The sequence below is a fragment of the Podarcis melisellensis genome (genome assembly GCF_964234715.1).
Source record: "Podarcis melisellensis genome assembly, chromosome: 1".
NCBI lineage: Eukaryota > Metazoa > Chordata > Lepidosauria > Squamata > Lacertidae > Podarcis > Podarcis melisellensis.
In genome coordinates, this window is record NC_138528.1 from 75,349,818 (window position 1) to 75,365,021 (window position 15,204).

Consider the following 15,204-nt stretch of genomic DNA (forward strand, 5'->3'; position numbering starts at 1 on the left):
ATATGCATACAGATAGAGATAGAGAGTTGTAGTAATAAAATTGAGCCACAGGTTTTCTGTATCATGAAGTACTGTCCTTGTACATACCGTTTTTCTTTCTAGCCCCCATTCCCCACTTGCTCCATGCATGCAAAAAAATTGAAATTAAAACTTGTGAATAGAGAAATGTGCCATATATTTTTTTTCCACGTAAATAAAACTTGAAAGTGATTTTAGGTATGACAGCATATATTATAATTTTATACATAGGTATTAGAGAATACAAAACACATTCCACTGTAAACTTTAAAGAATATTTAATAAGTTTTTAAAAAATAATGTATAGCTTTCCCCCCTTCCTATGAGGTGCATGAAAATATACCATTCCTTTTTGTTGCAGCAAGACTATCCAAGAAACCCAAGGAAAGCTACAATGATCAGGAACAGGTAACACTGGAAAGAATTTATATTCAAAATGGAACCTGAAATGAAATAAAGCTACATACGAGTTGAAAATGTTTTGCAAAATGGAGGGCAACATTTACAAAAGTGTTAGGCGTAGGCTCCAATGAGCTCAAATCTCTCACATCATCAATAGGACACATGGGCCTCTTTGCACATTACATTTCCAGGTATCCACCTGAGATATTTTAAGTGCACATCTAAAATGCAAAAACAGGGGTTGCTGTAATTTTCTGGGCTAAACCGGCTGAGACCAGGAGCCACATGCATCTTTTGCCTGCCTCCCCCACCCCCCCTTTAAAAAAACACACACACAAAAGAGCCTCAAGAGACTATGCGTTTGAATGGAAGAATAGCTGGGAGGAGGGGGTCTTCCTCAAGCAGCTTTTTTCTGCTTGGTCTTGGCTCTTCAAGGTGCTTTTCTTTCCATAATAGTAAATCCATAGTTTCGCCTGTGAGACAAAGAGCAGCTGAGGAACTGCAATTTTGAGAGAAACAAAATGACCGGGGAGGAAAGGGTTAACAGATAGATCCTTTCCCTCCTCTACCCCACTGTTTCTCTGCTATTCTTTCTTTTTAAGGTAGGGGGAAATGCATGTGCCATTGTTTGATGTCTAGCCTAGACGTTTTGCCAGTGTACACTCAAGTTTCAAACTCAGCTCTGCCCCACTTGTTTTGCAAAATGGCCTCCAAGTGTCTAAGGCTTCTCCTCTGCCCTGTTACTTGGGAGTAAGCCCCCCCCTTCATTTTTGTGCCATAGTTAGAGCACAACCTTGTGAGCCAAGGGTGACAGCAGTACTTTTTTCACCTGCAGAATCCTGTCCTGTTATATACAGAAAGCTTTAACCGCAACAGGCCTCTGCCCGAGAACCTCTGAGACAACATTGCACTATCTTCCTAATAAGCCTCTTCCTATTTATAAGGTGCATATCCATCCATAGCATGTATGGCAAATTCACTTTTGTTGCTGTGGCCAAACAGCAGTACAATTAAAAGAAAAGATGAAATAAGTGTCATAGATCTATTTATAGATCAGTAATCGATCATTAATTCTGTGTGGTAGGGTACTCCTCCTCCCCCCCGCCCCCCGGACAGTTAACAAAACTGGGCAGCTATCAATAGTTATTTTTACAGTATATTTAAAGCACACACTGCATCAGGTATATTCATAGTAGACACAAGACAACACAGTCCCAACAAATGATAGACGGAAATGTAAACCCACATCCTAATTTGCATTGACTTTGATAGGATTACAATAAGGCCTTGGGCCATAAACAAGAAATGAAGCACCAAGGACCCAAACCCATATATTTAGGGGCAGGCTCAACACCCGAACCCTTAGTGGCTTTGGTCATGTTGTACATTTAAAAGCCCTGTGCTTATCATGACATAGAAAAACAGCGGCACTGGCTTCTTTCATGCTGCTCTGAATGCGCGCCTGGCTAACAAACTAGTTGTGTGGGGCATGTGCACAGGGGAAGTTGTTAAAAAATCTTTTGTGGGTGTTGCTTATTGTGGATTCAGGAGCAAGGGAGTGGCTTAGTCAGAAGTGAACTCCTCTTCCTCATCTCAAAAAAATGGAGGACTAGAGTGGCTGGCTAATAGAACACAGCAGGTGAGGGATTATGGCAAGAGTTGGTTGCAGGATGTGTAAGCTGTAGCTTAGCTGCAGATTCCTCCCTTTGATGGCTGGTGTTGGATGAAATCCTTTCCCCTCGAACTGCATTGTTTCTGGCATTACATGCAGCCGCTGTTTGCCTTAGCACCAAGGTTGGCAGTGTTGTGTCCAGAAAGCTGCTTCTAAACAGATGATTTCACAACTGGGCTCAACCTTCAACTGGTCAGTTTTAGTTCCTTTGGTTTTAAAGTGAAATACACTGTGTGGGTTTGCATGCTCTGGAACATCTCTCATCAGCAGCTTGGAAACAAGTCCATTGGTTGCACACAATAGGACAAGGATGTGTGCATTTGTAACTCTGACTTCTCTATTCATTTCATAAGGCCTAGCAGAGGACCCCTTTAAGCCTTATACCAAAGGGCATCAGAATCCACTCTGGACAAGATAATGAGTTTTGCTGACAGATCGCTGCTGCTTAAATGTAGCACGGTCCTATGGATATTGCTGTTTGCGTGGTTTGTTGCTGGTAGAGAAATGGCAATCCCTGCATCTCTGTGATAGATGGCAAGGATTCACTGGAAAGAGCAGCAGGGCTGCTCATCTAAATTTTCACACGGCACACTGGTACTGCAGCATCCATTCAGCAGAACTGCAGTTTCCAGAGAGAGCACCAAAAATGCAACTTTTTTTCCTTCCCCCCAATAGTAGTTCCCTCCTCTTTGGAGGCAATACTACGAAAGGATTGATTTAAGACCTCTTGTGGGAACATCCTGTCCCATTCACCTCCACAGCACAACTTCTGTGCTTTTATCCGCTGAGCCACCAGGACTGCTGTGTTAATTTTTAATGATGGGGACCTCCATAAATAGATTTCATCTGTCTTTAATCTTTTTGGAACCAATGTTTTATTAATGTATTCCATCACTCCATTATTCTGCAAATCCACAAGCTATCAATAGGCATGCTTGTGAATACAACAGCAGTAATGAACCATGACAACAACTAACAGCAAGGGAACTCCCAAGTTGTAATCTGTTCATATGTAAGAAAAAGGTGGGGAAAAGAAGCAGATGCCAGAGAGAGAGATGCTATTGCTTGAGGACATCATTATTAAAAGCTTGCACAAGTTACACTAAGGATGAGGGGTAGTGAGAACGATTCGGATGCATGGTGGGAAATTTACTTCCTAGTTTTTATTGTACACTTTGTTTGTTTCCCATAGCTGCCTGCTTCTCAACTTGCCTCTGGTTCTTTGCTCATATGGCAGGATATACTTTCATCTTTGATGCAAAAGATGCCATGGGCCCTTAAACCCACATCTGCAGTTCATGTATAATTGTGCTATAGCCTAACTGTGATGTCAGCAATAGCTGAAGGCTCTAGACTCTCTCAATATTGCCGTTATGTTTCCAGATCTTCACAAAATGTCATAGTTCTTGGGTGGGTGCTGAGACTACATGCTTCCCCCCTCCCAAATCTTTTGTGGTGTCCAAGACTCTTAGTAGAAGGCAACCTTTCTATGTTCCTGAGTGTCAGACCATTGACCCATCTAGTGCACTACTGTCTTGGTGGAAGCTCTCCAGAATTCAGATGGGTTTCTGTGAGTCCTACCTGTGATACATAAACTCTTGACTGTTAACACCCAATGGCATATTTAGCTTTTTATATTTTAGTAACTCTACTGAGTGACTCTTTGCAGCCAAAGGGTTGCTCAAAAGAAAAGATTTAAAGCTATGATATCACTTGAGCTTAACTCATCTGATGAGATTTTCCAGATTTATAAATAGTGGTAATTAATCTGCATATTCCTATATACTCCAATCCAGGACTGCATATTAACAGGCAGAATGGCAAGCACAAAGGAGCAGCTGAATCTGAAGGTGGGGAGAATGGGAAGGGCAGGTTAAGGGCAGCTGTTCAAGGGGGAGAAAATCAGGAAGGGTAACTGTATGTGTAATGGCTCCCTAGCTTGTAAAAATAGGGTTTACATGCTGGCTTTGTTGTGTGACTAGAGCAGACATAGTACGAACTATTAGGGTTGGAGCAAACTCTGATTTACTAGCACAGTGTTTCTCTTGATGCTTGCTTACATACTAAAATGCTTGTGTCACATGTTAATATGTTCTTTTTAATGGCCAGCTGAACTGATCACTATCTTTTTTTGCTCACAGATTACACACTGCAGTTTGCCAGCATAAAAGAGGACCTGACATGCCACACTAGCACCTAGGTCTGCATGTTTGCTGGTAAGAAGGTAAGAGAATATTGTTATGAGTTTGGGAGGATGGGGGAAGAAAGTAGGCTCTATGTGAGATCCTTCAACCCCCTGGATCCAGGCTAGCTTCCCATGTTGAGGTGCTCGCCTAGGTGATGGACTGTTAAGAGGTATGCAAGAAGACAAATAGATGGAGCGCCTCTCTCAGTTCGCTGTTAGTTAGAAGGACAAAGCCAGAGTTTAGAGTTAAAAGTGGGAGTGATATGACCTAGAAGTGAAGCAGCAAGCTGCAGAGAGAGGGAGAGCAATGTTTCAATCCAAAGCTGTGGCTATGGGAGAAACATAGACCCTGTTGGGATGTTAATGCTGTGAGCCCCTCCATCATAGGCTCAGGCTACATATATGTGTTAATAAACCATATATCATAAAGACACCACAGTTTCTGTTGTGCCAGTGCCTGGAATCTTGCAATGCTCAGAGATTGAGGGGTGGCGTGCAGCAAAATTCTGGCTCTATAGCCTATACTATAGCAGGCAAAAGGCTATAGGGATGTACAAGAAGCTTGCAAAAGAAACAGAGAAATGCCTATGTAAAGTTTCACCTCTTTTTTGGCAATTCAAAGCCATTACTAGGGCTACCTATGTTAGCAGGGAAATTATGCAAACGTCCTTACTCTTCCTAGAGATAATTTGATTTAGTTCTTTTAATAGAGGTACAAGGTCAAAAAACCCCAACTCAAACAAGTGTATATTAATGGATTGTTCTGATGCCTGGTAAGCCTAGCCTAGCTGAAGATGAAATTAGTAGGGAGCAAATTAATGAAATGGCATATTAGTGACAAGTCGCTTAAAGTTCTTTGTTGTACTTCAAGCCTGGAAATGAGAAACACAATGTAAGTTGAAACTGGAATGACATTTAAAAGAAGATCCAGAGGACAGTGACAGAAAGACAACTCCTTGCTTCTTGTTGTGTTTTCCAATGGCCAAAATGTCCTTTCCAAGAAATAATCATCTACTATTTCCTTTTGAATGAATGCATGGTCCCATTGAATATAGAACAGGATAGAACCCTTCCCTACTTATTTAGGCAGCTGCTAGACTACTATTCTTTATACTGCTCAGAGTGTATGAATCCACATATGTTGTATAAATTTTCACACATCCTGTGTGCACCACTAGTGATTTAGTCTGCAAGACAGGACCCAATTTCTGCTTACAGATCACCTACAATGTAGGCCAGGGTACATCCTGTCTGAGCTGACTTCAGAGGCCACAAAACTGAAACCACTTCCTTAAGTAGAAAAGTTTCCTGGAGCCATTTCCCTCCACGGTAAAATCTGGAGTTCAGAAGCATACTTCTTGGATCCGCCACACTGGCTGCTGTTAAAGACAAACTCCAGTTAAATGGAACCTCCACATCCTCTGCACTTGCGTTGCTACAACTTGATTCTCTATCTCCATGCAGGAAAACTTCTATTTGCCAGCAGCCTCCAGGAAAATGAAAGCAGCGGCCTCTTCCCGCTTGCCAGTCTGTGCAAAAGGGGAACAATTTTTCTTTCTTGTTACTTAGTAGTTTCCTTTGTCCAAGCAAGTCTGAGTTCCGATGGTGACAAACTAAGGTGAGTCACAAAATTTCCAGAGAAGATTATACACAGTTTATTTTACATAGAAAAAAAAGTATGAGCATGAAGAAGAGTCCTCTTTTGTCTTGTAGAGAGGTGAGCCATGGCTGACAGACGTTGACTATGATTTCTATGCACAGTAGGTATCTGCCTTGACAACCTGACAGTACATGGTCATTGCAAATGTCAGTCCAAGAATCTGTAGGTACAAAAGGCATATATAAATATTAAACGACATGCAACTCAACAGTGGTCTGTTACCTATATTTCAATGTGTATCTTTTAGTGTTGACTCTTGGCACCTAATATGTTAGTAACTTAAGAAAAGCTTCCAAGGGCCCTATAAACAATGCCAGAACCAAACAAAATGGCATTCCGGAATGTGCTTGGCTTATGGCCACATGAAACACTCCAAAAAGGTAGAGCTGTTGATTCTTTTAGGAGGGCATTCTTGTCCAAGGGCATGGAGACATGTCGCTAGACTGCAACTGCCATCATTTCCGACTACTGGATAGGATGAATGGGAGCTAAAGTCCAACAACATCTGGACGGTCACAAGTTGCCCCACCTCCTGTCCTAGGGATTCCAGTGTCCAATAGGGAAAGAGGTGCTGTTCAGTGCACTTGCTTGTAGACAACTTAATGTAGAATCATGGTGAGCTAAAAAGGAGACAGCAGATGCTCACAAATTCTCCCCACTGACATGAATGGGAGCTTCAGAGCTCATGCTGGAAAAGCAGCATAAACATCATTCATGTTAATAGAAGATAAGCAAACTATCTGCATTTAATTTTCAGGATTAAAGGCTGCCCTTAAGAGATGTAAGACATTAGTCCTACTCCCGGAAGGGGAACTGTGTCTCCTGGCAGCATCCCCAACCAACATCACAGTCCCTGCCAGCCTTGTTAACAAGGAAATTCTCTCTTTCCAGGTTCCTGCAATCTATGGTTAGGTGCTGAGTACAGACCCAGGAGGTGCAGTCCCCTTCCACACATTAGTTTCCATGGGTTCCCCAAGGCGATGGAAGGGGAGTGCAGCAGTGAAGGGAAAATCATCGAAATAGGCCTCCAAATTTAATGGCGAACAGCAGTTGGAGAGACATGTCTTTCTCTCTCACACACACGTGTACAATTTTTGCTGGAGGAACCCTCCTATTATGGGTCTGACAGTCAATATTGGACTAATATGTCTGTGAGAGAAAGAAAAGCTGAAAGACATTTAAACCCTTCACTGCCCTTGCATGTAGAAACCAACAGAAAGCACCTCAGCAATAAGTTAAAATTTTACCTGAACCAAAGCTGTACACAGTCCAAAAATTCCCACAGCTAACAGGTTTTCCTGGAGCCATATTTTCACTGTTTCATAACAAGGCTTTAAAAGAGGGGGGGGGAATAAAGACCATGAGAATGCTTATTTACTGAGAAACATGAATTTTTGGTGTGTGGGGAGTCAAAAGACACAAGTAGCAATGACAAGACTGACATTTCAAGATTACACAGTTTGCTCTATTTCAGCATTCACTGGAAGTGCAATACCCCGGGGGTAGGAGGCTCGCTTACAATGAAGTGTGGTGTTAAGGGTTCAAACATTATACATCTGAAGAAGACATGGATGCATGCTGCGTGCAAGATGCAGTAATAAGGATCAAGTTCTTTCGAACCCCCACTTTACCCAATGTGAGTCAAATACCTACATTTCTAAATTCAACTGTAAACCTTTCTACTTCAAGCACAGGCGCAATGGCAGGTTGTGCAAAGGCAACTATAAGGCAATTACTTCTCAAATAAAAATATTTCCATTGATACAGCAGCTTGTATAGGCTTCATAGCAACTGTACAGAGATAGATCCCCTGGCTCTGCTTTTGGTATATCAAACCTGAGCGCTAATGGTTGCATAGTAGGATCTGTTGAACCAGCACATAAATAAAATAGTTATTACCTGTCCTTTCTGTAACAATGGGTTTGGATCATTGGAAAAGCCCTGTGACATAAACTGGTGAAGACACTAGCTTATGATCACCCAGCAAGCTTCTTGGCTGAGCATAGTTTTTTGGCATTGTCCTTCCAAATACAACACTCTTATCTATAACCTGTACTCCTAGTTGGGTGCCATAATACACTGGTCCTGCAGAAATATTTCCTAGAAAATATATTGTGGGGGGTTTTCCTTTGTAGGCTAGCGCACACCCATAATGGAAACCTGCATGTGTTGACTTTACCACCAGAACTTGTTCTGCAATGGCCACTTAGATCTTACTCTAACAACACACTCTACCCTTAAGCTCGTGCTCTTTCTCTGTTTGTGCTTTAAGGTGAGCTGTTTATTTTACATCTTGTCAGCAAAGACTTTTCTTTGTTGTTCATCAAATAATCATACAAATTCATGTGTCATTGCAGCCTTTTTGACACATGCTAGATCATGAAACAACAGTATCTGGCAACTATGCAAGCCCAAGCCCTTTTTCCTTTTACAATTCTAGGTCAGCTTGGTTAAAATAAGAATTAAGTTTTGACAGCTACTCACAGCTTTCCACCAGGTCCCTGGGGAATGAAGACCACAGTTTTCACTGAATTCCAAGCAGCATGAATCTGGCACTCGTGTGGTATTGTACACTTCAAACCAGTCGGTGAAGTTTGACACTCCACAGCATCTGAACTGAAAAGAAAGAAAGAGGGGAAAGCCCATTGGACAAGGAGGACATGCAAGGGCTTAGAGGCCACACGGACACTGGCAAATCAGATGGGGAACCAATGGACTTCAATAGGTATCCTGTCATCATAGAATATTCAGTGCAATTCTCTTGCAGCACTTTCTTAATTTCTTATTAAAATATTGACTTGTTTTAATTTTATAAAATTTTGTAATTGACCTTAGAATTCTAAGGTCTCCCAAAGGTCCCCTAGCATTTAGAAACCTTGTCTATGTCAGTTAAGCTAGTGGCAGCCAGAAGCGTCCCCATGTCTTCCCAGGTCCACTGTGACATCAAAGCATGTCACTCACTCTGATCTTATCATAGGGGTCAGGTGGGTGACTGAACTATTTACTTCCAGAAATGCACCTCCTCGTCAGATAGTTGGTAGGTTCAACCACTGCAAAAAAGGGTCAAGAAAAAGAAGCCTGCCTACATCAGGAGTTGTAGAAGTAGCACTGCCAAAATCCTAATAGTTCCGAATTGCTCTTTTCACTGCCCTTGGAGATTCAGGGGAGGAAACATTCCCACCAGAGGTTGGAGAATCCAGTCCACACTGCACAGAACCACTAAGTTAACCCTATGTTAGGTATAAATGAAAGCCCAAGAAAGCGTTATTGGTTGAGATCTGTGCATTTCATAAGAAAAATGAGAAAAGAACTAACATTTATGTCAATGTGATAGTGGTAGTAGAGGAAACCCAGCAGAAAAACTATTTCTTTTCTTAATTTCTTCTGCTTGGTATTTAATAATAAAAAACCCATGACTCAGCAAATGGATTGTCATCAAACGCTGGATTGCCAGCACACCAAAGCGCAATGATATTATTTTCCAAGTATGCTATTATTACTAGAAAAAAATAAAGAACAGCAAATGAAATGGTTACAGCAATGAAACCATTTTTGTAAAGATGAGTGGCTTCAGAGTTGCATATACTCTGCCTTGAAATTGTCTTTGACAGTTAGTAATAGAGATATTCATGATCTGGGAGCTGAGATTGCAGCCAGCAAACTTTTCTCCAAGTAGCAGAGTACTAAACTTTGATTTGTATCTCTCCCATCGTACCTTCCCAGCATGTGGATGAGCATTTTAGTGCCTCGTGAAGGTGAGCGATTTACAGTTCTGGCTAAGCAGGCAAAATGTTCGCTGGAGGAGTTCAGGCTTCTCTCACACACTCCAGTCTGCAAACCTGAAATACAGCCTACAGCACTGTGCAGCTTGGGCACGTGAATTCATTCACCATTCTGAGATATTCCTGCTGCGGCTTCAAAATAGTCTTCATCTAACTTGCGGCATCCATGAAACCTGAAGGCTCACAGGCAGGACGTGGTGAGAGGCCTTAGAGGCTCATGGAGGAGTGGAGGGAGTGAACCCCACTTCACTCGCAACCACAACAGGGTGTGAGTAAGGGGAGTGTTTTTCTCGTTTGGGGGGGAACTAACTGTAGCTTATTCTGAAAGCATTGGAGGTCAGTGGCAGGCAAAGGAACACTCATCACTACTTGGGATGTGACAATTCTGAACTAAAAAAAAGCTTGGTTGGATACTTGAACTTCAAAGTATCCCAGTACCATCTTGTGGAACAATAAAAGGAAAGGTGTGGTATACCAACTGTGATCAAAATTATTCATAACTACGTTGTCCACACAGGAAAAAAGAAGGGTGGTAGTGGTGCTAAGCAGATTCATGATAGTCTCTCGTCCCTAGCGATTGGGAGATTTGCTGCTGTGCCTTCTTGCCTCTCAAATCCCTCCGGATAAAATCTTCTAAGGTGGATGTTTATTTACTACTTTGTAAAGGATCAAGTCTATTGCACTAACAGAGAAATCCAATATAATTTACAGTATTTCAAAACTGGGCTCTTGTTTTTGTTTTCAGAATTAGTTTCTTGAGTAATTGAATGTCTTATTACAGCCACCATATATTTTAAAGGGGTTCCACATTCTGGCCCCCCATGGGCTATGTTGAATAGGTTATTGATTTTTTTGCACTACCTTTCTTGAAATTGGATTAATATATACTCCCTGCAATAACTCCTTTAGTTCCTTGCTCTTCCAGAGTTCCTAAAATTAATAGCATTTCCCATTTGTGCAAAGCAATATGTCACAGCAATATAGGATTGGGAATGCACATCCATGAAAATGTATAAGAGGAATCTTGGCAGACAATGTAGCTACTCAAGATAGAAAGAGAACAAGCCACTGGGATTATGACAAACCTCTCCTATTGTGTTGAGTACAAAAGGAATATTTAAACACAAGGATTCCCAGTGATTAATTGCAGTAAATCTGGAGCAATTACTCACATCAAGGGAAGGCACAGAGCACATCAGACAGCCTAAAAACTGCAGTGCATATTGAAATACTATTTTAGTATTTTTATTATGGATTAACACATTCAGATTGTTTTATTTTATGTATTGGGTTTTAGTGTCATAGAACTTTAGAATTGGATGGGACGTCAAGTGCAATCTAGTCCAACTTCCTGCAATGCAGGCATCCCAGTTCAGTACAGTGGTACTTCGGGATGCAAACGTGATCCGTTCCGGAGCCCTGTTCGCATCCCGAATGGAACGCAAGACACGTCTGAGCGTGTCCAGGTCGCATTTTGCCACTATCTGCGCATGCGAGTGACGTCATTTTGAGCGTATGTGCATGCGCAAGCGGCGAAACCCGGAAGTAACGCACTCCGTTACTTCTGGGTTGCTGCGGAGCGCAACTCAAACGCGCTCAACCTGAAGCATACTCAACTCGAGGTATGACTTGCAATACCTGACAGATGGCCATCCAACAGCAACTGGTATCCACAATGCTGTTACCATCTAATGAAGGTCACAGCAATAGCCCTTTTATTGTCACTGTCATGCCTGTCCCAGTACGTTTTGCGTTTACTGTGTTTTATATGGTTTGCTGTGTTTTTGATTATTTTTATTACTGTGAACAACTTTGAAAGATGGTATAGAAACAGTATAAACAAATACTTTTGAACATAAGAGATGACACTGTGGAGGGCTGATGCTGGGACCAGAGCCAGGTTTGATACCAAACTCCAGAGAGGTTTGGTCTTGGCTCACAATTTGCCTAGAAGTTCTAAGATGGAGTTCATATCTTGAACTCCCCAAGTCCACATCACCAACATTGATGGGACTAATTTCTACATTTAAATGATTTGGGAGTAGTGGTGCGTCATCGTGGTATACAATAGATTAAACAAATACGGAGATAAGGGAAATGTTCTCCTTCTTTGCTCCCTGACATATGGAAAGGTGCCTCAGGCAAACAAGAGAAAAATGGAGAAATCAAAAGGTTCTACCATATAAACTGCCAGAGAGACCAGATGAGCTTATTTCCCATTGTATCCACTACTGTTCCAAAATTATAATGGAAATGTGACATCTCCTGTGCATTAAAATCACTCGTGAGATGGAGTGGCTTGGTTCTATCCCCTTCAATGAATTTTCACTGCCTGCCCATGCTACTAAAAATAGGCACTTTTTGACAATTTGCCCATGTCTGCATGAAGAAGAGCAGATGAAAATAAGCCCAAAGCTGCTAACGAATCCACTGCAGGTTAATTTTGATGCAGATGTGGAAGGACTATTAGGCTACATGTCCTGGTTCATAGGTAAGTACCTGTGTACCAGGGTCATGATGCTTAGTAAGTGCCACATATTTATAGGGCTGAAGCAGTCCCAAGAACACTTTTAGAAACCAATATGAAATCCCATTATGCTGGAAATTCAAAGCCAAAAGGATATATTGTGTGCAGATGGATAAAAGACAAAAAGAACAACAACGCAAGCTTACATCTGTTTGTATGATGCTCCATGCATTAGTTAGGCCAATATTTCCATCAGTTCCATATAAATGAAGCCCTTTCTTCAGGTCCCGCTGAGCATACTTATCAATCTGGAAATGAAGCACATACGGTTGCATGTAAGTATGCTAGACCTTGAAAACTCCAAAATGACACCTTTAAAGCAGATTCCTCTGAAAAGCCATGGTGATGATTGCACTGAAGGTGGGATTTGTGTGCAAAATGTGGCAAAGAAAGAACTAGGTGGGATCTGGGCAAATGTGCATCTGATGTGAAAATGGCCTCAGCACCTAGCCCATATCCTGACTCTTCCTCTGATTCTCTAAGCCATGGATTTGGCTATTTTCGTATCAAGGAAGTTCTGAAGGAACAATGCTGGCCTTTTCCATTCATTCAGTCCTCTTTACTTAATAACTTTGCTATATATAGAATATTTAGTGATGAGGATCATGCTTTGACTGGTGTAGAAAAGATGCCTCCTTCCTTACATTTTTTTAGCCCATTCTGTATTGTATAATAAGATTCAAAATAAGGGTGTGTCAAATAGCTCAGTATTGTGGAACATTATCAATATTGCAGAGTGGGATAGATGCATTTTAGACAACACATTTCCAATAGCAGTTCACCTTAATAAAAAATGGTTATTTCTATATGAAGAGCTTAGGGCAGGGCCGGCATGCAGAAGCCACTTTTCACAAACATTTTGATCCCATGAGAATCACCCAACTAAGTGTCAAGGAAATATATCCTGCCCTCTGCATTTGCATGTCTATATAGCATCACTATGCAGTCAATTCTAATTACCTATGGTGGCATCGGCATGAACCAAGCACAGGAAGTGTTTTCCATCACTCTGAACCAGCTTGCTGATGTCATGTAGCCAAATCTGACAGGCTATGTGGAAATTTGCCATCCTCACCCTATCTGATACCTCACTGGCTTGGATCATGTAATAAGGGAGAAGAAAACTGTGCTGAAGGAACAGCCAAGGGGATAAAAATGAGTTCCTTGGCTGACCAGTGAACGTAAATGGGTACTCATTTTCCTTAGTAATGGAGTTAATTGATAACAAAGTACACCCCACTTGGAAAATAAATACATTTTTTAAAATGAACTGTGGAAGTAAAAATAAAGAGGAGGAGTGCAAAAAAGGCAGCCATGAAATTGAAGGCATCTGACAGGTAAATAAGATATGCCAGGTTAGAAATAAGGCAGCTTGGAAATGCTGATCTTCATAATAAGTGGCTGCTATATCAACGTACACTTCACCTGCAGATTAATATGGAATAGGAGTGCCCAAACTAAAAAAAAAGCAGAAAAGTGTCTAAGCAGCAAACTTAATGAAATGCAAAATGCCAAGGTTGCTTTTCTGCAAACCATTTGACACAGTTGCACGGCATGATAATCCCTCTGACTAGGATTCAGATGTTGCCCTACTTAATGTAATCTTCATGCCCTGTTTCAGATCAATAATTTTTAATAACCCCAAGTCAACATTTGTAAAATGCCTGAAGGATCCAGAGGAATATTTTGTTAGCTCAGGTGTGCTTTAACACATTTTCTCATTTTACCATAATAGATTGCTTAACCATGCATTTCTGTTCAACATTGTACCATGTAAGAAAATCACTAATGTGCAACTTGTATAAATAGAAATCAGTAGCAGCAGGTGACAACATCTGGGAGATCTTCACCTTTTCCCAGGACACAAGTTAACCTGAGTGACAGGAAAAAGCTTATGGGTTAATTAATACCCATCAAGGCACAGCAGATTTTTCTGGATGAGCCCCTTCCCACTGTGCTAAAAAGCCCAAACAAATATGTGCATATATTGCATGGATTATTCTCACTGTATTGAAGAAATAGTTGCTATCAGTTACTATACTGATGTCTGGCAACCACAGACTGATCAGAAGCGGGTTAACCACCAGGGGTGGCCCCGTTTTCAGAATACCTGGTTAAAAACGGTAAATGCAAGTTGCAGCACGCATTTCATAACACCAACTTTGTGCCATGAATGTTTACCAGCTTGAATATTCTGAATGATTAGCCATTATCACTACTTTAAACACCACCATTCTTGATTCTTTGCAAAGCATACTCAAGAGTTCTAGCAAATACATGATGTTGTTGTTGTTATACTTATTTATACTATATCCTGCCCTTTCCCCCAGAACAAGACTCAAGGCGGCCTCCAGATACAATAGAAAAAGTTAAAATAGCCTTGGAAAGAGCAAAACTTTCTGTACATGCAACTGAGATAAAGTCTCTTTCATAGCTCAGGGTATCATACAGATAAATACGCTGCAGGTTACAAAATGCTTAAAATGCTACCTTATTATAGCAATGTAACTCATATAAGCCATGACAGATCATTCTAATGTTTAGTTACAAGAGCATCTGAGCTACTGTGAAACATGCAATATATATATATTTTTTAAAAAGTAACCAACCATTTAAAATTAACCAGATGCCTTGTATCTTATTTTCCAGCAGATCAGTTCATATATGTGTGAGGCTCCTTTTTAGGTGTCCTCGTTTGGGCATCTACAGTATGTGCTTACCTCCAGAGTAGTCCTTTCTTCTCCCACTCCCAACTATCCATCCATCCAGTGTAGACAATGGTGCATATTAAGCTATACCCCCCACCTCAACAGTTTTTGAATCTTGTCAGGCGGATGATGTTCACACAGCTCCAGTGACATGTATTTGAGAAAGTAAGAAATATTTTAGGTAGCTGCTGGGGGGTGAAACAGTTCCAAGAAAGACATCAAGGAAGAGTTTGTGCTGTAGGAGTCTTTC

The 15,204-nt window shown here is 41.2% G+C and overlaps 2 protein-coding genes across 14 annotated transcripts in view; one reads left to right on the forward strand and one right to left on the reverse strand.

Moving 5' to 3' along the window:
* The window catches only part of CHID1 (chitinase domain containing 1), a 138,898-nt gene extending 132,753 nt beyond the window's left edge, over positions 1–6,145 (forward strand). The window contains exons 16-17 of one of the 3 annotated variants that reach the window (XR_014171076.1): positions 380–5,895; positions 5,991–6,145. The gene's annotated coding sequence lies outside the window, so the exon portion shown is untranslated. Of the gene's footprint in view, positions 1–379 lie in introns of all 3 variants that reach the window. The other 2 variants (XR_014171077.1, XR_014171075.1) reach the window with 2 other exon arrangements.
* The window catches only part of TSPAN4 (tetraspanin 4), a 504,081-nt gene continuing 489,035 nt past the window's right edge, over positions 159–15,204 (reverse strand). For all 11 annotated transcript variants that reach the window (XM_081922518.1, XM_081922512.1, XM_081922516.1 and 8 more), the window contains 4 exons: positions 12,393–12,494; positions 8,422–8,553; positions 7,185–7,268; positions 159–6,097 (listed from right to left, as the gene is read on the reverse strand). In XM_081922518.1, the coding sequence (XP_081778644.1) occupies positions 6,029–6,097; positions 7,185–7,268; positions 8,422–8,553; positions 12,393–12,494 (387 nt within the window). In that variant the 3' untranslated portion in view covers positions 159–6,028. The remainder of the gene's footprint in view (positions 6,098–7,184; positions 7,269–8,421; positions 8,554–12,392; positions 12,495–15,204) is intronic.